A 26,616-nucleotide genomic window follows, 5' to 3' on the forward strand; every position below is an offset into this window, starting at 1 on the left:
CCCCTGATGACTCCACCCTTGAATGCGCTCCCGCTGACTCCTGGGCTGGTCAGGGTTTGCGGGCCCTGGGCCAGAGCACAGACAGTATTCCTAACGGAAGGACCTCAAACACGGCTAGTCCAGCCCACTCGGTCTACAGGTGGTTAAACTGAGGTCCAGAAAGGGGAGTGACACACTCCCAAGTCATGTGACAAATGAGCAGCTGAGCCAAGACCGGACTCTCACACCATACTGCTCATCTCGCTGTCAGTGCCCCCAGAGGGAAACCACTGGCTGGAATGTGTCCTTGCCTCTGGAAAGTGCTAGGGCAGGGCGGGGTGGAGCATGCAAACAAGGAAGAGGCATGGCTTAATGTGACACCAAGCCAGGAAGGCCTCCGGCTCCATGCTGCCTGGCACCCCCTACTCTTACCCTCTGCTGGCACCTTTAACACCCCCACCACCGCACCCTCACCCCTGCTCTGGCTTCCATCAGACACCTGCCCTGCTTCCTTCCCCCTTGCATCCCCCCTCTGTCCCTGAGTCTGTAGACTGGAGGGCTTTGACAATGGGGGCTGAGCCACGGGCTACGCCAGGCACAGGCAGAATCTGGCAAAGGCTAACAAGCTAAACCAAGTTCGGCTGCTTCCGTCACAGTGGATGCGGGAGTAAACACAGCGTCTGCGGCGCCTGGGTGGCTCAGTCGTTAAGCATCTGCCTTCGGTTCAGGTCATGATCCCAGGGTCCTGGGATCGAGCCCCGCATTGGGCTCCCTGCTGCGCGGGAAGCCTGCTTCTCCCTCTCCCACTCCCCCCTGCTTGTGTTCCCTCTCTTGCTGTGTCTCTCTCTGTCAAATAAATAAAATCTTAAAAAAAAAAAAAAAAAAGTAAACACAGCGTCTAATCCCACGTCCTGAGGTTCAGGGTGCTCTGTGAGCAGGCCGCTTCCCAAAGCCCCAGGACGAGGCTCTCTTTGCATCAGGACAGCCCCGGAGGAAACGTGAGATGTGGTATGCCCTTCTGCCAGGGCTGGGGCACTGTTTGGGATGAAACTCGAGGCTCTGTGTGCCCTACTTCTGACCAGGGGACAGCAAGGCCTTGTTCCCAGTCTGTCTGGATTGGGGGTCAGGTATCAGGGCCATTGGTAACTGAGTCCAAATGGGTCCCAGGAGACTGAACAAAGAGCTGATATTTCAGGGAGAATGATGGTCAAGTCCAAGTTTCTCTGCCACCCCCTCACTGCCCAGATTTTGACTACAGGATAATAGTTACTAGCAGAGAGCCACCTTCGAGAACACTTATAAGAGGTTTGCAAACTTGAACTGACAACTGGCTGGCCTAGGCTTTATCTAGGGGTTGGCAAGCTTTTTCCATAAAGGGCTAGATACCATTTTCAGATTCTGGCATATGCTCTCTCTCTTGCAACACTTCAACTCTGCCCTACTAATTTAGCCATTGAGGATATGAAAATGAATGGGCATGACTATGTTCCAATAAAACTTTATTGATAAAAACAGGCTGTGGGCCATTGTCTGCCTACCTCTGTGCCAGGTTAGGGATTCTCAACCTTGGCTGTACACCAGAAGGGTTTGGGTTCCCTGGGCTACATCCTGCTGACCTCTCAGATTGACTTAACTGGTCTGCGGTGCAGTCTGGACACTGGGACTTTTACAGGCACCTCAAGAAATTCTAATGCACAAAGCTGAGAACAGGGACTAACCTAAGCAGTGTCTCTTGTTTCAACCTCTCGGGACAACTGGCCATGCTCCACTTAAGTCTACCTGTCCCTTTGGGCCCAGAGTCCCTGCTATGATTACCTTATGACAAAGCTGTGCATGTCAATCTCCGGCCCACAGCCGCTGTTCAGCAAGACCCCCGAGTTGCCCACGATGGCACAAGTCCCGAAGTGCTTGTTCTTCAGGGGAGAGCTTCTGGGGAGGAGATCGTAGAGGTTCTGGGACACGTTCATTGTGCTGTCACGGTCGAAGATGTAATGAATGATGTCTCCGGGCTTCAGGGTCCCCTTGAGGACAGAGATGTCTTTTTCGGCATCCAAGAACTTCAAGATTTGCTTCCTACAGAAACCAAACGCACAGAGGAAAAAGTCTCCCTGTTGCCAACTGCCTTTTGGCAAACCAGCTTTTCCTGTCCTCTGTCCCCCTGTGGCCCGATGCAGACAGCACACAGGTGAAGCTGAGTTCAGGTGCCCTCTGAGAATGGGTTCTAGGTGGGGCGGATCAGAAACAGCCCAGAGGCAACTAAGGTGGGGGCCAGTCTGGTTTTTGTGGTTACAGCCTCTTCCTATGAGAGCTGATAACTGCCCAGGGAAATGACACCATTAGGACACAGTGTGAACTCATCACAGAAGGCCCTGGAAGGAAGGGTGATCCACCATTCTGGTTTGCCCAGGACAGCCTGCTTTTGGTACTGAAAATCCCACGTCCCAGGGAACCCCTGTCTTGGACATTTCCAAACAGTGGTCACCATACATCACACTCCCCTCTCAGTGGGATTCGGGGCCAGCATCTGACAGGGGGTCCTGGACCAGGATTAGGAAGCCAGGATGACACCTGTCTCTCACTCCCCAGTGGTCTATTTTCTTCCACAAAAATCTTCTCTGGGCAAAGGGATATCCCATGGGGTGAACGGGAGTGTGGAGACTGTGAGGTGTGTCAACTCTCCCTTTGAGAGACGGAGAACATGGCCTAGCTGTCCCTGAGCTGGTCCATTCCGTGGAGTGTGCTGTCCTGCCCCCCGCTGCTGTCTAGTTTGGGGTTTGTAAAAATTGATCCTCTCTGGTCCCTCAGAGAAATTCCTTTGTGCTGTTTCAGAACAAAGGTGAGCAAAGGACAGCTCCCTAGGCTCCAGGATGACTTTGATTTAGCGGGAATGGTCTAGAATCATCTAGCAAAGTACACAGAGGGAATGGGGTGTGGTCAGAAAAAGGATTGGTGTCTTCTTAGAATCACCTGGGGAGATTTACTCAAACCACTCAGGCCTAGCTGGGGGATCCTAGCCAGGGGTGGGGGTGTTTACTGTCTGAATCTCCTAAGAGATCTTGAGAAATGATTCAAGTCAGAGAGAGAAAGAAATTTGGTCCCCACATTAGCCTACATGAACTTCATTTCCTGCAGCAAGCCCCTATCGAGCATAGATAAAATGATGCCAGTCTTATTTTCCACAGAGCCTGGAGGGACAACACTTCTTCCTGCACTTTGCCAATGGGCAAATTTGCAAGATGGTTGCCCCATTGTGCAGATGGTAACACGGATGCTTGAGAGCCTGTAGGACTGGAGATGTTAACCACCAGCGGTGTGTCCTAGTAAGGTGCCCATTCAAGCTCTCAGGGAACTATAAAGAATGCAGAAGCTTTGGGCTCACACCTGAGAAATCCTGACTCTGAGAGTGGCTCAGTGTCTGCATGCTTCTAAAGCTCAGCAGGTGGCTCTAACGTGTACCCGGATTTGGGAGACTGGCAAAGCCAGGGGGTAGCTAGAATGCTCGGCAGGGCACGAGGCTCTTCTTCCACTAGTCTTTTCTTATTAATGACCTGGATCTCTTGCCATCGTGCAGGGGAGACACCCCTTGCTTAATAATTTGTATCTCTTGATGGGAAAAGAGGCATTATATTTATTTACTGCCCTTTACCAAGAATTATACAACTTGACAAACTGGTACAGCATGGAAATTGCTAAAACCTCTGCAATTACTTACCCCAAAGTGTTTAAAAGTAAGGACAGTCTCCCAGAAAGTCCATAAATAAACACCTCTGTGAGTGAATTGATTTATAACTAATTACAAGAAATTACTATCAATTATTAAACATCATTCCAAATCACTTACAGCATCTTTTATTAATAATAATTTTGGTGATTAATTGAAGGAAGTTGAAGGGAATTCTTTCTTCCCCCTGGGTGAAGGCACATTGTTTCTGCTAGAGTGGGTGTGTGTTTGCAGGCCCTCATGGCCTGGTCTTCTCTGAAAGTGTGTGTGTGTGTGTGTATGTGTGTGTATGAAGTGTCCATTTGTCTACCCAGAGGCAGAGGAAGAGCCAGGGGGATGCAGGTGGGCGTGTGCTGGTGGGAAGATTTCTCTCACAGATGGTGTGGCAGGGTGCTCCCCCCACCAAATATATGTCTACTTCCTAAGCCTCATAACCTGTCATGTGGCTTAATTTGGAAATAGCACCTTTGCAGATGTAATGAAATTAAGGCTCTTGAGTTGGTCCTGGATTATCCGGTGGGCCCTAGAGCCAATGAAAAGTGTCTTTACAAGAAGTGGGAGAGGGAAATACTCAGACACAGAGAAGAGATGGGGACAGGGATTGGAGCGATGAGGCCACAGGGCTGAGGAGGGGCTGGAGGAACAACCCCCCCCCCCCCGACCCCCGGCCCTGCAGAGGGAGCAACTGGAACTTGGGCCCCAGAGCTGGGAGAGAATACGTTTCTGTTGTCCTAAGCCACCAAGTGGGTGGGAATTGGTTAAGAGCAACGCAACCCTGGGAGATTATTGCATGTGTTCTCACTGACTGATCCAAGGGTGCTGCTGATCCAAGGGTGAGTGACGTAGGCCTGCAACTGTCTACCCAGGGGGCCTCAGAAGGCACACTGGTGAAGATGGCAGAATGGTGGTGCCAGGAGTCAGTTCCTTCAGATGGCTTCTCAGCTGCTGGGTCCTGGGTCTCATGCCTCTCTAGACCCCACCCCCCACACCCCCTCATGTCCCCAAACGAAGCCTTGAGAACTGGGGGGTGGGGGCATTTCCATGTTGACAGTGAGCCTACCCTACGGGGGTAGCTCCCTGCTCCATGCGGTGACACTTTTGGTAGGTCTGGGCCCCCTGTTCTCCCTCCCCATGGTGGAAGGCCAGGGAAGGTTGGCCGCCATTGTCAAGGCTTTCTCCATCTGATCCAGGCTACCTCGCCAACCTCTCCATCCACATGCCTTACCTCCTACTTTGTGCTCCAGCAGCACGGAGAACAAACAGCAGACATCAGGCTGTGCGCAAGCGGGACGAAGCTCGGCGTGCCTGGCAAACTCCTAATTACCTTTCAAATCCCACTGCTCCTTTCCTGACTATCCTGCTTCGTCCCCTTACAAAATGAAGTGTTCTCTCCTCAGTGTGATCTCTGTATTTCCACCTATTTATGAGATGCAGTACATCTCATAATGTGTGCATCACGTGGCACTGTCCTGTCTTACATCTGCGTCTCCCTGCTACCATGTCTGTTTCATGTTAGCACCCCGGGCCCCCAGCACAATGCCAGGGTTCTACTGACCAAGCTTTGCTGGCTCAGTCATGGCTATATCAACGTCAAGTACTCAAAATGCTGATGCTGTAATTCCTTCTTTACAGCTCTCCATCCCTGCCACCCCGCAGTGACTGCAGAGCTCTGAGACATCACCCTCGAAGCTCAGGACAAGAGCTGCTCTCTGGCTAAGCACACCTCTCCTCTTCGTACCAGCTCCTGGGTCACCCACAATTGGCGGCACAGATGCCAGGCTGGTGCAAGCAGGGGATGTCTCCCGCCCGAGAAGGACTCTTGCTTTGGATCCCCTGGAAGAAGCCACCTGTGGTCTCCACCTCCCAGGTTCCTGCTGCTGCTGACCCGAGAGCCTCACTCCTTCCAGAACCCAGGACCTCGGCAGGGTGCTCCTGCCCACCTCCCCAGCCCCAGTCACTGCACACGTGTGTTGGGCCGCTGGGCTTGTCTCAGGTTTTTATTTCCATTTGATCGCTTACAGATGAAACCTGCCTCAGTGGGAGGTAAACATTTTATTTCTATCCTGACTTCTTTAGGTGATGGAGAGCGGCAATTTGCCAGCTTGTGCTGAAGAAGGCCGAGGCTGTCTCTTGTCCTATAGGTGATTACCACTACCTGATCCTCAGAGAGAGCGTCTGGTTGTGTCTCCATTTGGCCGAGGCCGGCTGGATGTTGTGCTTAATGCTTTCATTACTTCTGTCAACAACAGCTGGTGACGAGGAGCCATTTATTACAACTTCAGCTCTGGAAGGGAAAAAAACGAGAAAGAGGGTAGACATGATCTGTTAGCACGCCAATGACAAGTCTAATAGTTTTGTTTTTGCACGGGCTTGGATGTAAACTTCGGGAGAGCAAAATTGCAGTTATTACCCGAGAAGGGAAGGAAGTCTATCCTCTAGAATGCACAAATTCTCTCCCTCAGGTATACGCTACATCCAGTTTGGAGACGGGGAAGGGGGTGGTAGAACTTTCTTTCGCCCCACCCCCCACCCCAACGTCTCCTCCCAGTGAAATCTAGCTGTCACCGTTGGAATAGTAATACGTCTTCAAGTTACTTTTGCAAAACTCTGCAGTTGCATTAGCAGCTGGGTGTCACCAGATGGTCTACAAGCTTAATAAAGAAAAAACAAAAGCTCATACCAGGGGAAAGTGAAGCAGCCTGCAGCTTCCCCCTCCTCCCCCTTACCCTGTCAGTGCCCCGTTTGTACTCTTAGATGACACCTCACACCTCGTTCCACAGCTCTCGGTGCTCAGTCTCCCTCTCCCACTAGGCTGTAAGCAGGGGAGCTCCCTCATTCATTTCTTCATTCCCCAAAGGTCTAACATAGCAGGTGCTCAATAAATGTTTGTAGAATTTGAATTTGAATTTGAATTATACCCTGGGGGAGCCTGGATGGATGAAGGAGCTGGTTGGCCTTGTATGCCCAGGGCAAATCACAATTCTGGTGGCACACCGTCTCTCCACCTGACTCAGGAACACTGAGCATTCAGGACCCGCTTGAATTCTGAGGTTTGAAATCTATGCTAGTAGGTTTCTAAGAAACTAGGTTACAATTACATCTCTAAAGGCAGCGTAGTAGCTAGCCTGCCTCTGTCAGATGTGCACAGATGCGTGTGGGTCACATCAGGTGTTGCTTTTGTCTGTGCTGAAAGCAGATTCTCCCACTTCGAGTGATAAGTGGGTTTGTGATGCCAAACTTTGGAGCTCTAAAGAATTCAAACCAAACATCTATGTCCTCGGCATTTATCTTGAAACAGCCAAGTTAAAAAAGATGCAATTCTTTTAACGAGGTCTACAGCCAATGCTCTATTTTGCTTTTTGTAAGTAGAGAAGAAATACAGCTGGGGGTGGCAAATCGTCTCTGCACATTCTCCCCGCACACCTCCATTGCTCAATATTCATGACTCCTCTGGCTGATATCGCTGGTCTTGGATTCAAACATATGCAACTTTTGCAGAGGACTAGAAGAGGAAACAGAAGACCCTTGGAAATTTTGCTGCTTTCGTGAAAGGAAGCAGAAGGTGTCATGGAAAGATTTCACAAGCTGTGTGACTGTGGGTAAATCATTTTACCTCTCTGAGATTCAGTTTCCCCATTTATAGAAAGAGGGTGGAGAAAGGAAGATATCCAGCATTAAGGATCTAGAATTCTGTGAGGACCCTGAGGTCTCCTGCACCTCTCACTGCCTGCCCTCTTGTGAGGCTCCAGGAGGAGCTGCTTGTGGCTCTAACCCTTTGGCACTGCCTCCTGCCACAGGCAGGAGCGGTGACACTCGGGACCACCCCAAGAACCCGAACTTCACTGTAGCTTACATCAGATGGTGTATGTGATAGAAACACTTGACTTCTTGTGATGGGACATCGTCTTCCTAACAGGGTAGCTGACGCTCTCATCGGTAATAAGTGACCAGAACCTGGCATCTTATGGCTTAAGGTGGATTCGGTCTTAAGGTGAAGCTTCCCAGAAACTGGGGCACATTGGGTGACCCCGGGCCCTCTCAGGCCGGAAAGATCTGCAGAGGTATTTATCCTGGATGCTTGCCCAGGGGATTTTCTTGGAAAACTCCAGAAGGAGTTTCCAGGCTTCTCTGGGACACAGAGTGGTGGAGGTGAGGAAGGGAAATAGATAAACGCTGGCATGACTAGTGGTAAAATTCCATTTCTGTCTCCACTTCCTAGTGAAACCTTGGCGGAGACCCTGCACTGCCAGCCATGGTCTTCCTGGAGTTAAACCTGGCTCTGTGGCTGTCGAGCTGGGGGACTTGGTCAAGTCACCTTGCATATCTGGCCTCTGCCTTCTTCTCTGTAACACTGAGGGGATGGATTAGGTGACCCAGGAACCACCTCAGGTCACTGGTTTTTACATGCTCTTTGTTGCACAAACTCAGCTGGACTGGTGGGTTGTTCTAATTCAATGAGGAAACAGGATCAGAGGGGAGAAATAATTTGCCCATGGCCCCAGCTAACAAGCACGGGGACTGAATCCAGGTCTGCTTAGCTCCCAAGACTTTTTCTTCCTGCTTCTCATACTTGATTTTGAGTAAGACTCTTCCACCCTCAAGTTACCATGGGGCACAGCTGTGGCAAGATCAAGGGTCAAGATCTTGTTTCTCTAAAAGGGGACATTTTTTCCACAGTAGAAGAGATAGTGCAATCTTCATTTGTAGCTCCCAGGTGGTTAAGAGGTCATTAGATAGCTAGAAGCAATGACGTCAGGGAGAGAGGGTCACTTTCCTGAATCATGTGGGGTCAGGAATGGACATATTGAATAGGTCTTATGGTCAAGAGACCTAAAAAAAGTCTATGGAAGGGCAAATAATGACCCTACTCCAAATAATTTGGATCTCTTATTCCCAGACTGACCACAATAGGATATTTAGAAAGTAAAACAAGGTCTTCGTTTTCAGTAGTGGCTATTTACATCAAATAATGTGGCATTCTTTCTTCCTTCCAATGTTCCTTAAGCTCAGGCTCATAGACTGTAGGTCATAGCTATGGGGCAGTTGTCATCAGTGGAGAATGGGAACTCAGAGCTATGGTCCAACCACAGCCAGTGGCAAGTGTGGGTCTGTTGGCTTGCAAAGCATTTGCTTGCTTCTGTGTATTGAGCAGCCCCTAGCCAAGGATCATCACAGGAAAAAACACTCTTTCAGAACTTAGATTGTACATTCAACAATCAAGATTAACATTACTGAGTTGACTCCCTAAATATTTTTAAGAGGTCTTTGTGAAGTTCCTGAATGTTTTATTTTCCATCTTAATCTCCTGGATAAGCCATCTACCACAATGAAATCGAGTGAAAGACCCGATTCTCTTTAGAGCTCCCACTGCTCAGCAAAAACGCAAGTTATGAATAAGCACATTGGCGGCTCAAGTGCTTCTAAGTATGTGGGCTCTTTTCCAGAAAGTAGCCTTACCCATCTGAGTTTTCCATCTCTGCAGCCTCTAGACCTTGGGCCATTTCATGGGCTCTTCTATCGACAGCTCCTCCCCAAAAGTGATTAGGGAAATGCAAAGCCAAAGTGAAACGAAACGGATCTATTTGCTAAGTAAGAAGGGCACTATCCAGCAAAGAGGAGAAGCAGATTAATAGCTGCCTTACAGCAAAAACAAATGAACACAAAATCTAATTTACAAACCTATTAGATTTGCTATGTAAGCTGTTCACAGCTGATCTGATTGTACCTCTGCCTCCAGAATCCCTGCAAGACAAAGGAAATGCATTATTTATAAACCCAGCTCTTCTTCGCAAAGCCCTCTTCAATCACCAGGAGATCCTACAGCCCGCCTGGAGAACTACAGAGGGAGGATGAGATCTCACTCTGGCTTCTCCAGAATGGGCAACATCCTGGCCCAGCCACAGACCCAAGCATTTTACAGGGAAGTAGGCCTCCAGATCCTTCCGGCTTCCCACTTGAACACTGTTTCAATTCGTACCAGGGTTTCCACTTGAGATTTTCATTTGAGTCTTGAGGCAAACTTCTTTGGGATTAATCTCCCCTAGTTAATCCCAGAGGATAGTACACCTCAGCATGACTCAGCATGACATAGCATCTGCTCTAGCATGACTTAGCATGACTTGGCATTTACTCTAGCATGATTCAGAATCTGCCCCTGGTCTTCTCTTGCTCTCACTCACATGTGTTAGGATGTTGTCCATCACATTCCAAACCTGAGACACCAGAAGTTCAACAGAGGCAGCAATGATTGACTCAATCATTGCCTCCAACCAAATGTGATAATGATTTGCTTTCTGGTGGCAGGAAAAATAATAAGTGGTGTAACTTTTTGGGGGGCGGGAAGTGGGAGATGCTGTTTGGGGTCCTAATAATGGGGTCCTTTGCTTCTTCCTCTGGAATATAGGTTTTTGGAGTAAAAGCCTTCTAGGTCTCTTTCCAGCACCACCATCCATTCAATTCTGGAAAATTCCATTCTGAAGGGGGCCTCTAGGGCCATGAAGTTTCATCCTGCTTTGCTAGCGCACTGGGCCAAGGGAATAGATGAATCCGTCCATCCTCAGTACCTAGTCCACTCTGTTCCCTGTGTGTGTTTTCAAAAAAAGTTGTGAGACTAATTATTTTTATTAAATTAAATACTTTTTTCTACCACTGATTTATAAGGATGTGTGGTTGAGGAGCTCTTTCTTCATACTTTTCTCATTTTTAAAATTTCCATCTAGCCTTTCAGTCAGGGTGTTGGAACACTCCAAAGAAACAATTAAATCCCTGGCAAAGCTATGTCTTTCAAGGGATCCTGTGATTTAATGAGAACTCTTTGGGGGAAGTGAATGCTTATCTCTACACTGGATATAAGTCTGGATTTTTCTGTCTGTTTTCTTTAGGGTTATCATATCTGTAGTTATAACACTGTGTGTGCATTTTGTGTATACATGTGTGTGAAAACATACATGCCTTTTCCTGATGGACTGAAATGTCTTTTCAGCATTATTTGGCAACAGGCAACATTCTCCCACTTCACAGCCAGACAACCCAACAACAGGAAGTATGCTACGTCCTGCAGAGAGCCTCCTCCCTCAGGTTTTTCCTCAGGTCTCAAATTTCCATCCTTCCCCGTCTAGTTCTTGATTGCATGGAGTATCATTGGTTCTTCACATTTTAAATCAATGCCTACTATTTCCTTTTTGTTCCTCCTTGTTTCTCCCTGGGAACAGAGCTCTGTTCTGGCACTTTTAACTCAGGGATCTGGGAATATCGGCCAGCTCTGGCCCTATAACTATTATCTACTCAAATCAAACCCCAAGGGCTTTCCTGTTTGTACCCCTGTTCACATGTCATTGACCTTTCACATCCCCCATCCTGACCCCCCTCCTCAAAATCAGTACTCTTCACAGGGAAGGAAGACCTGCAGGGCTAGATATTAAGTGCAGTAATTAATGGTGTGGTAATAGCTGAAGGCTAATGAAAGGTTAATGGAACAAAAAAGATCATCCAGAAAGATTGCATATAAGAATTGATGTATGACTTTAAAAAATCATGATCAATGAGAAATTCAATAAATGGTTAGGAGTAGTTGGTTAACAACCTGGAGGTGAGGTGGAGGGGAATGAGTTGAGTGTTACTCTACACTACACAGCAAAATAAATTTCAAGTGATTTAACTAGTGTTTCCTAAACGCCAGCCATTCTCATACTCCTATCACCAGTTTGCCATTTTCTGTTTATCACTCACACCATTACCTACTTAAGTTTTAAAACTGACTCATCTTTAAAAACTCCTGATCCTAAGCAATGCCATCTGTGAAAATACAGGTTGATATTGTGATTATATACGCATTTGAAAAGAACACAAAGTCATGAACACAAAAATATTTATCATTGGAATTTCTAAAGTCTTATTATCCCCAAGAATACTTCTAGCACCCTCTGGAAAAGACTGAATTGAAGAGGTACCCATTTAAGGAAGGGATCCCATAAGAAATTGGTGAGAAAATGGAAGAGAATATTTATCAAATCTTTGATGAGGTATGAAGAGTGTGTGTGAAGGACTTTTTTAAAATTCAGAAGGGTAAGAAGAATCATAACAGAAAATATAAGACAGATTTGACTTTATAAAAATTTAAAACTCGGGGCGCCTGGGTGGCTCAGTCGTTAAGCGTCTGCCTTCGGCTCAGGTCATGATCCCAGGGTCCTGGGATCGAGCCCCGCATCAGGCTCTCTCCTCGGCCAGGAGTCTGCTTCTCCCTCTCCCACTCCCCCTGCTTGTGTGCCCTCTCTAGCTGTCTCTCTCTCTCTCTGTCAAATAAATAAATTAAAAAAAAAATCTAAAAAAAAAATTTAAAACTCTGCTTATACAAAAAAGCAATCCTCAACAAATCCTGGGCACAGTGGCTTTCATGAAATTGAAGCAGGCATCAGAAGAGAGAGCAGCCCTCTGGTTTAAGGTGACCAGGGGTTTGGAGAGAACTACGTGCCTGACTATAGCTGTCCCAGGTCTTTCTCTTCTGCCTCCAGGCCAGGTCCTGGGTGCACCAAGACCTATTGACATGGGCACCACAAATCCAGGTCCTTTTTCATACCAATACTTCCTCTACCTCAGGACTACCCAGCTTCAGCACTGTTGACATTTGGGTGGGATATTTCTTTGTTGGTGGGGTTGGGGGTAGGGTGTTGAGCAGCATCTTGGCCTCTATCACTTTATGCCAGTAGGAGCCCTTCCTCACCCCCCAAGTTATGACAACCAAAAATATGTCTAGACATCACCAAATGTCCCCTGGGGCAGGGGGCCAAATTGTCTCCATTCAGAATCTCTGCTCTAGCTCTTGTTTCTGCCCAGTGTCCCCGGGAAAATGGATCTCCTACCAGCCAGCCCATCCGTGTCACCTTCCCGAGCTGAACCCTGAGCCAACATCTGTACCTCCCTTCCAGACCATCCCATTTTCATTTCTCTGCCATCTTTTCCTTCTCCTCCCAGAGCATTCAATTGTCTTACAGCATTTGTCACCTTCATGGTGTATTTAATTATTTCAACTATTTTATGAACTCACAAATTGGGGGGAGCTTTAAAGAAATCTCATGTGCATAGTCCAAACTCCTCTTCTTAGAGTTGAAACCAGGGCCTGGAGATTTGGTCCTCGTTGCAGTTTCCTCAGCTGCTCACTACACTAGAATGTCAGCCCCTGGAGGGTATGCATTAACCAGGTCTTTTATTTTCTGTATTCTTTGTTATTATTATTCTTATGTTAATCACCATACATTACATCATTAGTTTTTTTAATTTTTTATTGTTATGTTAATCACCATACTTTACAACTAGTTTTTGATATAGTGTTCCATGATTCATTGTTTGTGCATAACATCCAGTGCTCCATGCAGAACGTGCCCTTCTCAATACCCACCACCAGGCTAACCCATCCTCCCACCTCCCTCCCCTCTAGAACCCTGTTTGTTTTTCAGAGTCCATCGTCTCTCATGGTTCGTCTACCCCTCCGATTTCCCCCCTTCATTCTTTCCCTCCTGCTATCTTCTTCTTCTTCTTTTTTTAACATAATGTATTATTTGTTTCATAGGTACAGGTCTGTGATTCAATAGTCTTGCACAATTCACAGCACTCACCATAGCATATACCCTCCCCAGTGTCTATCATCCAGCCACCGCATCCCTCCCACCCCCACCACTCCAGCAACCCTCAGTTTGTTTCCTGAGATTAAGAATTCCTCATATCAGTGAGGTCATATGATACATGTCTTTCTCTGATTGACTTATTTCGCTCAGCATAACACCCTCCAGTTCCATCCACGTCGTTGCAAATGGCAAGATTTCATTCCTTTTGATGGCTGCATAATATTCCATTGTATATATATACCACATTTCTTTATCCAGATGAATGGATATTTTCTGTATTCTGAAGCCTTGTGGACTCTGGAGGGACTGCCCCTCCTAGGATTAGCCAACTCCTAGAGACAGTAAACAACGCACTTGGGAGTGCACCTTTCAAAGGCAAACCAGTGAACCCCTGCCACCTCCCTTACTGGGGTCTCACACTCTGGGCTACTATCCCCCTGCCCTAATCACCCCAGAGCCAGGTATTAGACAGCTAGGGGCAGACCCTATGTCCTATAGCCTGCTGGATTTATTCAAACTAGCCAACCTCAGCCTGCTTGCCCTGCCTGTGAGAACAATAATAAAGGCTCTTGCCCACAGTTTTCCCCATCTCTCTGCCTCCTGAGTGACCTGGGATTTGGGAGTATAATGAACTATCTTTTTAATGGCAATCATCCCCTGATCTGTTAGCCTGACCATACCTACATAATAATAAGACTTATATTAAAACAGGGGGGCACCTGTCTTGTTCACCTTCACAGCCTTCCCCAACTATGGCTTAGTGAATCAAATCTAACTTCAAGGTTAAGTGGGACTTTTCTTTCAAAGTCTTCCCTTCCAGTGAGCATGCCGTGTTCCTGCATATTATTTACATCTGTACAAGATACAGTTTCACCTCTCAGATATCCATAGAATGGGGCAGACCATCATTCAAAGAAATAGATTGCAGATGTTTTGCTCAACAAGAATCACATGAATTGACAAGGGATTTTTTTTTTTTTCTGATTAGGTTTTGCCTTCACTGTTATTAAACTAAGCTTACCTTCCTTACAATGGAGGAATGCTGATACCTGCTTGGTTGAGTGACTTAAGAAGATGATCAGGTAAAAAAAAGTTGCTAAAGATAATTCACAGTGTGCTGAAGTCATAGAAACAAAGGCACTTATCATCCAAAGGAGAAAACACATGGGAAAGCACTTTGCACACATAAAGAACTCTATAAAACAAGGTATAATACTAGTAATAACCACTGTGCATTTGGCCCGGCTGAATATTCTCAGCCACAGTGATGATAGAGATTGCTTTAGAGCCCTGCATTTCAGGACAGTGATCTCCTTTCCACCACTGACCCAATACTCCCTCTGAGTAGAGTGTACTTGATAAACTAAGACAATACGTAAAAATGGTATGTTAAAAAAAAAAAACACACATCATGTACAGTTAGTTCTGTTTTTAGTGAAAAGCAATTAGCAAACCTGAAAGCTGCATTTCTGTGTTGCCTCTTCACCCAAGCCCAGTTGTTTATGAGTAAGGTAACATCTAGCACGTTGGGGTCTTGTAGCTGTTTAGAATCTCCTGTGTTCTCTGTTTCTCACTGGAGAGTCAGGCTTGGTAAACAAACTGTCAGCTTTAATTAAGAGTCTAGACCCAATTTAAACAACTGACTAGTTTTGAGAATAAAAGATTAAACTAAAGCACAAATCATGAATTTGCCGATGGTTCTTCCTTCAGAGTATTGGGAGGATACTGAATGCATTTTTTTCCCTTCAGTTTTTGTATAAACCACTTGGGGTTCCTACCTGTTGACATCCAAAGGACACACTATAAGTAGATGGCCCCAGAGATGCATGGTGGGGAGGACTGTAAGGAAAGGGATGATTCATTTGGGGTTAGCCACATGGACAGAGCTAGGGCTCCTGGGTTCAGGGTTCAAGTGTGGGTTTTTTCTTTTTTTAATTATGGCAAAATATACTTAACATAAAATCCCCATTTTAACCCTTTTAAAGTGTACAATTCAATGGCATAAATATATTCACAGTGTTGGGTAGCCATTACCACTATGTAGCTCCAGAAAATTTTTTTAATCACCGAAACAGAAACTCTGTACCCATTAAACAATATCTTCCTGATCCCTTTTTCTCCCAGCCCCTGGTAACCTCTATTCTACTTCCTATCTTCATGAATTTGTCTATTCTAGATATTTTATATAAGTGGAATCATACAATAGTTGACCTTTGTGTCTGGTTTCTTTCACTTAGTATAATTTTTTAAAGATTCTTTCATGTAGTAATATGCATCGGAAACCTAGCTTTTGATGTGGCTGTTCTGAGGAGGCAGAATATCACAGAGACAAGAGAGGGAAAGACCCCTCCAAAGTGTTTGTGTCTTGATCCTTGAGCACCTGTGATTAGAACAGGAACAGAGATTCTACCAGCTGACCAGTGCTTGGATGGGTCAGGGGCTCTCCTGCCCAGGACTTACTTGGCAAGCAGCTTCCTGAATTTGTTGCCAGAAAATTAAGCTTTGCTGTCCATCTCCTCCTCCATGGAGCTGGTTGTACTTGGCCAAGTGCTCAGATGGGCAAGGGGCCCAGCCTTGTTGATCCAGTGCAGATCCTCACCATGAGGCTGGCAATAAAAGTATTTTCAGTTGCCCTAGCACAGTGGGAAACATGGCACCCCATCCTTTGGACCAGGCCAATTTGCATTCCTGAAGAGACTCTGTCACTGGTCTCTGATTCACTCTGAACAGAAGGCAGTTACATGTGGTGTTGTCCATAGGCTTAGTAATTCGTTTTGGGTTGATCACTGTGAGACCACCCCCTAACACCTGTATACTACCTGCATTTGTGGGAACTTCTTCCCAGCTTTCTAGTCATCCTGATCTAGGGCATCTTCAGTAGATACCACTGCGTAGTCCTTGATGAAGGACTTGTACCCAGTCACCAGCTAGTCAGGAGTAATGCAATGCAATGGCTGGGTTCATGAGGAGACCTGAAGTTTGAGGTCGTACTTTCCAAACTCTAAGAACTAGAGGCTACTACATTCATGCCATTCGCCACCTTGTAAGTGTAGCCAGCCTTTCTGGTCACATTCCATAGCAACTCCAAGGTCCTGTATTCTGCAGGATACGAGTCAGCAAACTTTTCCTTTAAAGGGCCAGAGACAGCAAATATTTTAGGCTTTGTGGACCAAGAGGAAAAATTGAAGGTTTTACAATGAGAAGAATGCAATTCTTTTGGGGGGGAGATTGGAGTTTGCTTAATTGAGATTCAAAGTTAGTAGTCCTGTCATCATGATAGAAAGGTGGCGTCATTCTTCTATAAAGCCTTCCCTTCCTTCTTCCTTCCTGTGAACTCATCAGAACGTGTGTCTTGAGTCTGTTTTGGACTTCTACTCTATCTACACTTACAGGGTTGGTTACAGGTTAACCAACCTTACAGGTTAAGAGCACAAGGCTCTGTGATAAGACTCCCTGAGTCTGAGTTCTAGCTGAACTGTTAGCTGTGTGATCTTGGACTATTATTTAACTGATCTAGAAGCTTCTGTTTGTTTCCTGGTCTACAAAATGAGTAACAGTATCCACTTCATGGGGTTTTAGTAAGGATTGCATGAGCTAATGAATGCAAGGCTTTAGAACACCGCAGGACGTATTATAAAGCACTCAATATTAGCATTACACTTCCTTTAATTTTTTTTCCCCCAACCTTTTAAAAATGTCAAAACATTCTTGGCTTGAGGGCCACATGATAATAGGTGGCTGGCTGGATATGACCTGTGAGCCACATTTTGCTGACCTCTGCTCTAGGGAGTTAAGAGCAAAATGCCTCTCATCCCCCTCGTGGGAGGCGTCTTTGCCATATTTCTTTTTGATGACATCCTTCTGATCAAGCACAGCTTTCCTGAAGTTACAGCTCCCAAGGAGGACCATGAACTCCTGCACTGCCAGCTCTTTACCACGTGACTGTGGATCGCACTGGAAGCTGGAACCAGCCGGTCACTTCTGGATCGCCAGCCAGGACATGGCATGACTGTAAAGGTCACTGCAGCTTCAGTTTTATGGGCAGCAAATGACGCTTCTGGCTTGGTAGTGCCATCAGATTCAGACTTATTCCCAGTGCCACCCATGCTTGTCACCAGCTTGTCTCTCCCCTCCGGTTCCATGAACTCAGCTTCTTGCTCATCAGGTCAGCCTCAAGCTCTACTGATGTGCTCAAAAGTCTCTTTGACACCCTTTCCTGTACAATAAGTCTTATTGTACAGAAGCTCTTGGACCTCCCAGATACTGAAACATGCAGGGCACAGAGCTCTGAAGAGACCTGGGTGGGGTTCGACCCTGACAATGGTGTTTCCATGACGATCATGATCTCTGCTGTCCGTGCCAGGGATGAGGGTGAAGTCAGCGAGCTCACAGGTGTGTCTCTTATGCCCCTGAGCTCTCCTCATCGGCCGCTTAGCTCCTTTCTCTGCTGTCCTCCCTTCTTTCACTTTAAATATTAGCATATTATTAAATTATTAAATATTAACCATTTGCTTTGATTTCAGCAAACTTTTGCTTGTTAATCAGCTTCCATCGGTGTACAAAAAGGAACCAGCTCACTCCTGGCTCTTCCCTTTGCTCAAGTTCAGAAAACATCCATGTGAACTTAGGGCTTTGATTATGTTCCAGCGAATTTCTCTAGTCTTCGTATAAAAGTACAGATAGGCATCTGTACATCAAAATTCAAGTAAACAAGTCACTTGGATGCCAAACATTTTGTACCCTGTTTATTGCTGATCCTTTCTCATCATGAAACAGTCACCTCTAACGGGGTGAGGGAGAGGGAGACCATATGATTTATCATCCAAACCAGAGCCTTTTTGGAGTAAACTGAGGCACTGATTACCATCCACGTGGGACTCGCCATCCTCTAATCCATACCCATTTTATAAAGGAGATGGACTTTATAAAAGAAAGACTTCTAAGAGAATGCTGCATTCCAAAACCCTGAAAACACTCGAAAACCCAGAAACCAAGGCAGTTAAATCTCAGATGTGAGACATATTTATTCTGTGACTTGAGCTGGAGACAGTAAAGCTGTCAGCAGAGAAGACTTCTATAAGCCATTCAAGGCTATAGAGACTTTTCTGAGAGCCCCCTGCCCCCATCCTGAGGGCTTTGCTTTACAGCGAGCCAGAGCACTTGTCCTACTTCTGTGTCCTGGTCCTACCTGCATCAAGGTGCTCCCTACCCCTGCAGCGTCACCTAGCACGTGGCTTTGCCAGACTGCCGCCAAGCATAGGACAGGGTCCTGCTCATCTCCGTGTTGTGGGGGGTGGGGTGTGTTTCTCCTGCACATCAAACATGCTGGGGAGAGAGCTGCTGAATAAATAGATGAGTCAGGAAAGCTGAAGGTGTCCCTCCACTGCAGAGAAGAGGACTCAGCCTCCCAGAAGCATGGCTTGGGGAGGAAGAAGGGAAATCCTAGCCTCACTTCCACCACCACTGCCCACCTACCCATGTCCCTCTAGGGGGTTGCTCCAGCCTCAGGGCTTTTGCAATGGCTGTCCCCCCTCCTTGGAACACTCTTCCTGTAGATATCTCGATGACTCACTCCCCGTTCCTTCAAACCTGGGCTCAGATGTCACTTTCTCAGAGAGACCTTTTCTGACCACCCCATTTAAAATAGCGTCTGCTTTGCTATACCCCCCATCATGGCCCTCCCCGCTCCCATCTCCTTTTGTCTTCTTATCACCATAGTCATGTATTAAATGCAGTATCTGATTCTGCCCCTGGAATGTAAGCTCCGAGATGGAAACGCTGTGTCTGTCTTGTTGACAGCTGCACCCCCGGTGTTGGGCACAGTGCCTGGACATCATAAGGGCTCAATGAATATTTGTAAATAGAAGGAGTCTGCCTCCTCCCTTCCTTTGTTCCAAGAGAGGAGCTAGCTGTTCTCTTCTCCAAACCCAGGAACCCTGTAGGAGCTAGCTGTTCTCTTACCCAAACCTGCCTGTGCTCTGAATTGCATCCCTTCCTGCCTTTTGAGACTCTTGTTCTATCAACTACTTCTCTCTTCCATAGATTCAACAATGTCCTTTCAGCTCTGTCATACTTCTGATACTTATCCTGGACCTCACAATAGCCCTGTGAGGCAGAACTGCTTATCCATTCCATGTGAGAAGACACAGGCACAGAGAAGGTGAAATATTTCCTAGAGCAGCATAGGGACTAAGTTGGGACACCAGGATTTGGACCCAGGAGACTGGCTCAGGAGCCCAGCTCCTGATTCCTCTGCCATGTCACTGGCTCATACCCACTAGCACTTACATATATCTTTGCTTTTCTCGTCTTAAATAAACAACCCAACCTTAATTCGATATTCCCCTCAGCACCTTCTCTATGTCTTGCCAGCCCTTTGCAAACTCCTTAAAGCATTGTCTACACTAATCGTCTGTGTTCCTCATTCTACCCTTTCTTGGCACCCCTCCAGTCTGGTCTAGGTCCCCGTCACACTATCAAAACGAGCCCTTGTGTGAATGTCTTGCAATGGATGCTACTTATTCCCCATCTTATTTGAACCCCATCCTTGTGTGATGACATTGGCTACTTCTTCCCTCCTGGATAGGTAAAGTCGGGGCTTCCTGGGTCTGCTATGGGACAGACCTCCCTCTAGAGGAAATATGCTACTAGGAAGGGACATGATGAATGATCCCCACCGAAGAGATGGGTTAGAGTCCTCGGGGCATGGTTAAGATTCCTTCTGGCTCAGAAAATCCATTGTTATATTAAATCATCACCGCTTAACACTTTAAGGTTCCACTTACAACGACATAAAATCCCTGCTGGATTCTCACTACTCCCCAGACAGAGGGTGTCCTCAGTTAGAAGTCTTGATTTTCCCTATATTCACACTCAACAAGATTTTGTTCAGCATTACTTCCTACAGTTTTTCTTACAAAATATTAGTTTTATGAAATTTTCAAATACGAAATATACTGGAATATATATATTTTTAAATGAAGTAACCTCTCTTTTCTCAGCAAAATTTACTTCCTAAGAGTGATGCCTTTACCAATCCGGGTGACAATCCCTGTCCCAGATGGACATGTTAATAAAACATATTTCTAGGAAGGGGATGCAGATTCCAAAGAGATCAGTGAAAAATATTAATAACCTCATTTGCTGGGCTCTGTAACAGGGACCTGTTAATTTCCATATTGTAGTTTTAAAAATAAAAATAAAACACACACGTCCCAAAAGGTTAAGTGATTTGCCCAGTGAAAACAGTGGCAGAGCAGGAACGGGGGTCTCCTGTGCCTGCAGAAAGCCCGCACCCCACCCTTCACCTGCTGCCAGTAAGGATTTAATATACTGTCAGGGAGATGCCAGGGAGTTAAGAGGAAGCAAAGATGAACTCAACAAGTGGTTGTGAGACAGTTGGTGAGCTGACTGGAGAAATATTCAAGTTAGATTCTTCACCTGCACCACACCAGTAAGGATAGAACATGATCCAGTCCTGGAGTTTGAGATTAGAGAGCCAGCATGGTCGGGTGAGCCCCTTCCTCCCAACCCCAATCCAGGTCTGACTTCTTGTTCTAACCTCGTGTGGTGGAGGAAGCAAGGGAGCTCTGTGGGGTCTCTTGAACAGGGCACTCATCCCATCACGAGGGCCCCACCTGCATGACCGAATCACTTCCCAGAGGGCTCCACTCCCTAACAGCTTCACATTGAGGGCTAGGGTTCCGACATCTGAATCTGGGGGGACACAAGCATTCAGACCATAGCACCTCCACTGGCCAATTACTTAGTGTCCATTTATCGGCAGCCCCTGGGCCTCTGGGGTTGTCATCTTTGCCTCTTGCGTTGCATTAGAAATATATTCCTGCAAAAAACCCGAGCGGGAGCTTGGCAGCTCTGAAAACCTCTCATTTCATTCATGTGGCTGCTATGGATAAATCTGTGCTCTTTAAAAAGAAGCAGAATGCCCGTCCAGCATGCCGCGCTTTGCTCTTGAACCTGCCTCGGTTCGCCAGCCACTTGAAAGGCCTCTACCTTAAGCCAGCCTTTCTTCCCTCTCTTTTGTTCACCTCTTGATGGAGCCGCATTCAGAAACAGCATCCCCGTTAATGTCACCTGCAGCCTTTCCCCGAGGAAACCCCCCGAGGGCACCAATGTTGGAGAGGACTTTGAAGTCCTGTTTCTTCTGGGTGTCAGATGTGTCCCCAGCCTGCCTTTCCAGCGGTTGCCATGCACAGAGAGTTGGTGTCATGAAGAAGGAGGACGGCCAGGACCATCAGCTAGGGGACTAGGGCTCTGTCTCCTGATGGTTCTGGCTTTGCAGCTCTAGACCCCTCTAGGTCTTGATGTCCTTCTCGGTAAAGCAAGGTCCTGTTGTGGGACTGAGTGAGAAGCACAGGACGGACAGGGACGTCAGTTGCAGTATTAAGGTGACAGCTTCTGCCCTCTGGATCAGAGCAAACCATGGTTGGGCGTGGACTCTGCTGAGCCCCCGTGGGACAGCTGTCCTCAGGGAAGCTGCCTTTCAGCAGTGCAGCCCATGAGGGAGAAATAAGGACCAGCAGGTGGAAGAAAAGGCGTGTGCTCACCATGGCAGAGCCGTGGTACCGGCTGCCGTCACTCTCACTGATGGTGTGCTGGAGACTGAAGTAGTGCCCTTCCTTTTCTTCAGCAAAGGAACTCTCAGCTAAATAGCAGGAGGCATCACTGGAGGTTGTTGAGAGCTGGGCATGGTGTATCCACTGGCTACCAGGCTGTGCTGGACTGAGCTCTCAGGAGGACTCTCTTGCAGAAACTCTCGAAGTGCCACCTGGTCCTTGAGCGGGTCCGACCACATGTTGGTTCTCTCTGCTCTGCTGGTGAACTGAGCAAGACCCGAAATATGCCACGAGCCATGGACACTGTCCTCCTCCATCGAGTGGCCTCACTTCTTCAAGTGTTCCCTGAACCTTTCGCACTACTTTCTCCCAGCTCCTCCCCACCTGCCTTCCCTCCCCTCCATGCTGGGGTAGCTCAGAGCCCTGCTGAGCATGGGTCACTTGTCCAAACCCCAACTTCATTGCTTGTCTCTATGCCATGACTGCCTGATTCCCGGCAGGCACACCTCACTGCTGCTTCCAGAATCATGGGCATCCTGGATACCTCCACACAGAACTCAAACCTGACCAGGATGACAGCCTACCTAGGTCATTCAGAATCAAGGTGGCATCTACACTCCCCACACGCCCTCACCACATTCCCCCTTCCAAGACCACCCAGCCTTCAGATTGTACACCTGAGGGGAGCAGGTGCCGACCTTCATGGCCTCACCCTGGATCCCTGCTTGGTCTCCATCTTCTCTGCCTCTCTGTCTTGGAGAGTCATTCTCTGCCAGGCCCTCCCACACTGGACCCAGCTTTCTGAGATGCCAAGTACAGTGTGGTAGTCCCTCCTTGAAACTCTTCAGGGTTCCCTCACAGACCCTCACAGCTTTCAAAATAAAGTTCAGAGTCCTTAGCAGAGCACAGGAGACACTTTCTGAGCTGGTCCTCTCTGTCTTTGTATTCCATTTTCCCACATAGCCACTTGCTAACTCCACCAAGCAGAGGGAAGTTTCTGGAATATGTGGGTCGGATCCAAGGTTGTGTCCTTGAACATCTGGCTCTCCCTCAGGAATCCTTTATTCTATCTGTATTCACTTAATTCAGAGTTTATGAAGTGCCAGCCCCAGGTCATATCTGGCCTAAATACCTGTCTGGGTGGGGGTAGCTTGTATATGCTAAACATTTTAAAAATCAGAGGCCAATATTTTTAAACTCAAGGGAATAGTTATTGTAAAGCATGCTAATTTCTGGCTCTTTTGAACAATCAGAAGATCTGGCCACACTGAGCCATAGTAATTGGTTGAGTTGAGAAGCAGCTGTGCCTCAGGTTGCTGGGATTGGGGGGTGGGGGGAATAGGTTCCATTTACCCACAGTCCTCACCACTTCCTCTTGTCTTACACTGAGATTCCTCACTTATGTATGTGTTCTACCTGGGCTCCGTAGTTGAACTTACTTCTACCTGGACCGACTCTTTGCTACTCAGGTAGCAGAACAGTGCATGCCACCTTCTCCATTAACTCCCCTGACTCAGAAGCCCCTCTTATGCCAGGTATAGCAAGCCTGCTGGACCTGAGGGTGTGAGGGGAGCGGCAGGGGGTACTAGTTTCTTGTTCCTTCTCAGTGACAACTGACAAGGTGCTTACTGATAAAGTCAACCATAAGCAGAAGAAGAACACCCAGAGGCCTAGTCCTTTGCCCCCTGCAATGTGTAGAAACAAAGCTGCTAGAAAGGAAAATCTGGGAGCTTCCTTCTTCCTACCATACAGTGAGAGGCTGCTCCCCAAGGCTCACTGATTGAATTGCCAACCCATAGACTAGTAAGAGGAAACCAGCCCAAGCTCTGGAAGGATACTCAGCCTGATGTCTTCAGGTGTCAGCCGCGGCCTCCATCCCCACACCCACCCTGTGTTCTGTAAGAGTCTGGGGCTCTGGGGAGGAATGGTGGAGGTGTTCTGCCAGTTGGGTCCTCCCTGTGAGCCAATTCCTGATTTTCTTGGAGAAAAGCCCAGAGGTGGTGCTCAGGGTGGAAAACATGACCTCCAGCCATGTTGAGTTAGGGTCTAGAAAATGACATCACTCAACAAATGTCTAGCTTGTAGCAGGTGGGGGTGGGGTGAGGATGGGCGTAGAGGATGGTGGCACCCAAGCGTGTGTCAGGTTGATGCTAGAAACAGGTGTCTGGGTGGGGACTTGAGAAGGACTGTGCTTGGATGACAGAGCCCAGAGGACTGATCATCCTGAGTTCTTACTGCCTGAGCACAGCATCCAGCATCACAGTCCATGCCCTCACTGTGGATTTTCTCCTTTCATCTCTATCACAACCCTATGAGGTGGGCAATTTTAGTATTCCTATTCAATTAGAGACGTTAAGCATTGAATCCAAGGATTTACAGCAAGGAGGGGCTAGAGGCAAGATCTGAAGCTGGCTTTGTCTAACAGATTGTCTCCAAATTGGGAACATGGTGCAAAGGGTTGGGCGTGGGGGTGGTCAAAGTCCGAGTGGAGTCAAAACTGGAGCAAACCCAGAAGAGAAGCCAGAGAGCAGGGCCAGATGGCCATTGTACCTGGGACACTACACTAGACTCCAGACAGATGCCCAAAACGTCCCCTGGCAGAGCCAAGAGGAGGAAGCAGGAAGCCAAGTCCTCCAGGGGGTGTGTGTGCAGGGGCCTGGGGTTGTCCATTGACTGGATTCCTGCCTTCTCATTCTAGGAGGGTTTGGCCCTAATGCTTCAAATTTTTCTAGAAGCTTTTCAGGGAGCCTGGTTTCCGTTGTGAACACGCAAAAGTGAGAGGCGCAAAGATGGACTGGACAAGTAGCCCCTCCTTTGCTTTTCCTCTTGCCCTGAGCATCAGTCTGGACTCCCAGGGGGGTTCTGCCTGTCTGCCTCCAGGGTCTGGGTTGGTGGCTCTGCATGGTGCTCTGGGGACAATGGCTCAAGGTAGAATTTCTGGCTTTGGACTGGGGCTTCCTCAGCCTTACCCCTTCCCTCACTTCTGCACTGAATTCACCTAGAAAATGCCAGGGAAGAAGCTAGGGTGAAGTGAGGGCTAGTCTGCCCCTCCCTGGACTTTAGAAAAATCCAGAGGCAAAGAGAATTCTTCACCAGCTGACTTCTCCATGTGCCCACAGTGGACTGGATAAGTGGATGGGAAATTTAACCCTTCTTAGGCTCTTGTAAAACACCCTGGCATGTGAAGGGCTTTCCATGGGCACATTCAGAATGGGGAAGAGCGAGGAGAGGATGCCCAGGACCTCCCCACCCCCTGGCAGAGGGATGGCAGAAAGGGATCTAGCCTCTCTGCATTTTTATTTTGTTTTATTTTATTTTTTTTGACAGAGATGCCTCTTTGATCCAATACTGTCAAAAAAAAGAGTGGCAGAAGAACACAAGCTTTGGTGTGATCCCTAGCTCTGCCTTCACGAGCAGAGTATTTAAAGCTGAGCCTCTTCCCTTCTTAAAGTGAGTAAACTTTGAAGAGTAAATGAGGTAATGAATATATACAAACAGCTTGGCAGATGCTATTTTTACTTTATTTTTATTATTTTTCTCATTAAAACTCTTCTGAGAAGAGAGATAGGTCATGGCTGGATTCCTTTGTCTTCCCGTCATTTTCTTCCAATTAGCATGTACTTACTGGGCACCTACTATGCGACAGGCCCTGAGCTGGGTGCTGGGGGCACAGTGGGGATAGACAGATAGCACCAGGTTTGAAGGTGCTTAAAATCTAAATTTGGAGGGGCGCCTGGGTGGCGCAGTCAGTTAAGCGTCTGCCTTTGGCTCAGGTCATGATCCTGGGGTCCTGGGATCGAGCCCCTCATCGGGCTCCCTGCTCAGTGGAAAGCCTGTTTCTCCCTCTCCCTCTGCCACTCCCCCTGCTTGTGCTCTCTCTCTCTCTCTCTAGTAAATAAATAAAATCTCTAAAAAAATCGAATTTTTGGAGACAGGAAGCACACACATACACATACAAGAAAGGCAAATACCCCAGCAAAGGAACAGAGTCGTAAACATGTACTCGGTGGCACTAAGAAGAAAATAGGAGTGGTGATGGGTGTGTAGGGACTGGAGGCAAGCTCCGTAGGGGACAGGGAGGAGCTGCCGAAGGAGCCGGCATTCCATCAGAATCCTGAAATCTGAGCAGGAGCCAGACTCACAAAGGGCTGTGAAAAGAGCCCCAGGCAGATGGGTCTGCTCAGGTAAGAAGAGCCTGATGGATTGGTGGATCCCAGATCTTCCCTCCTTTAAAATTCATGTTTCTGGAGACTCCCCACTCTAGAATATGGTCTCTGAGCCTTCATCCCACTCTTCCTCTCCCCAACTCTGGTTATTGGTCCCATTTTCACCTCAACATTGTGGCTTTATCATATAACCTCTCCTGTCCTTCTCCCACTCATCTTTGTTTCTCTACCTTACTTTTACAAATGCATACTCTTTCCTTTGTAAACGATTCTCCTCCTGCCTGGTCTCCACACCCCTGATATGCTTCTCCTTCCTTCTTAAGCCTCTTGTGCGGCCAGACTGTAGTCGCTGCCCCTTTGATCAGGGACCTCTCTTTGAAATCTTCTTTCACACCAACATTCTCCCAAATGTCACCAGGGACCTGCTGATGGCCAAGCCCAGTGGCCCCTGAGCACCCTCAAACCTAAGGTCCTCCTGCCAGGAGCACTCACCTCTCTTGCTCACTGCTTTGGGCCCTTGGTTCCCCTCTCATCTTTGTCCACCCTTCTCCATG

At 47.4% G+C, this 26,616-nt stretch overlaps 1 protein-coding gene and 1 pseudogene across 1 annotated transcript in view; both read right to left on the bottom strand.

The window, feature by feature from the left end:
• ST8SIA2 (ST8 alpha-N-acetyl-neuraminide alpha-2,8-sialyltransferase 2) overlaps positions 1-26,616 on the bottom strand; it is a 65,673-nt gene that overhangs the window by 23,094 nt on the left and 15,963 nt on the right. Inside the window, exons 2-4 of the mRNA XM_035024064.1 lie at positions 9,380-9,442; positions 5,856-5,984; positions 1,795-2,052 (exon numbers count right to left, since the gene is read on the bottom strand). Of these exons, the coding sequence (XP_034879955.1) occupies positions 1,795-2,052; positions 5,856-5,984; positions 9,380-9,442 (450 nt within the window). The remainder of the gene's footprint in view (positions 1-1,794; positions 2,053-5,855; positions 5,985-9,379; positions 9,443-26,616) is intronic.
• On the bottom strand, positions 15,653-22,135 carry LOC118023144 (annotated as a pseudogene).

The sequence above is a fragment of the Mirounga leonina genome, unplaced genomic scaffold (genome assembly GCF_011800145.1).
Source record: "Mirounga leonina isolate KUSES-001 unplaced genomic scaffold, KU_Mleo_1.0 Mir_178, whole genome shotgun sequence".
Classification (NCBI taxonomy): domain Eukaryota; kingdom Metazoa; phylum Chordata; class Mammalia; order Carnivora; family Phocidae; genus Mirounga; species Mirounga leonina.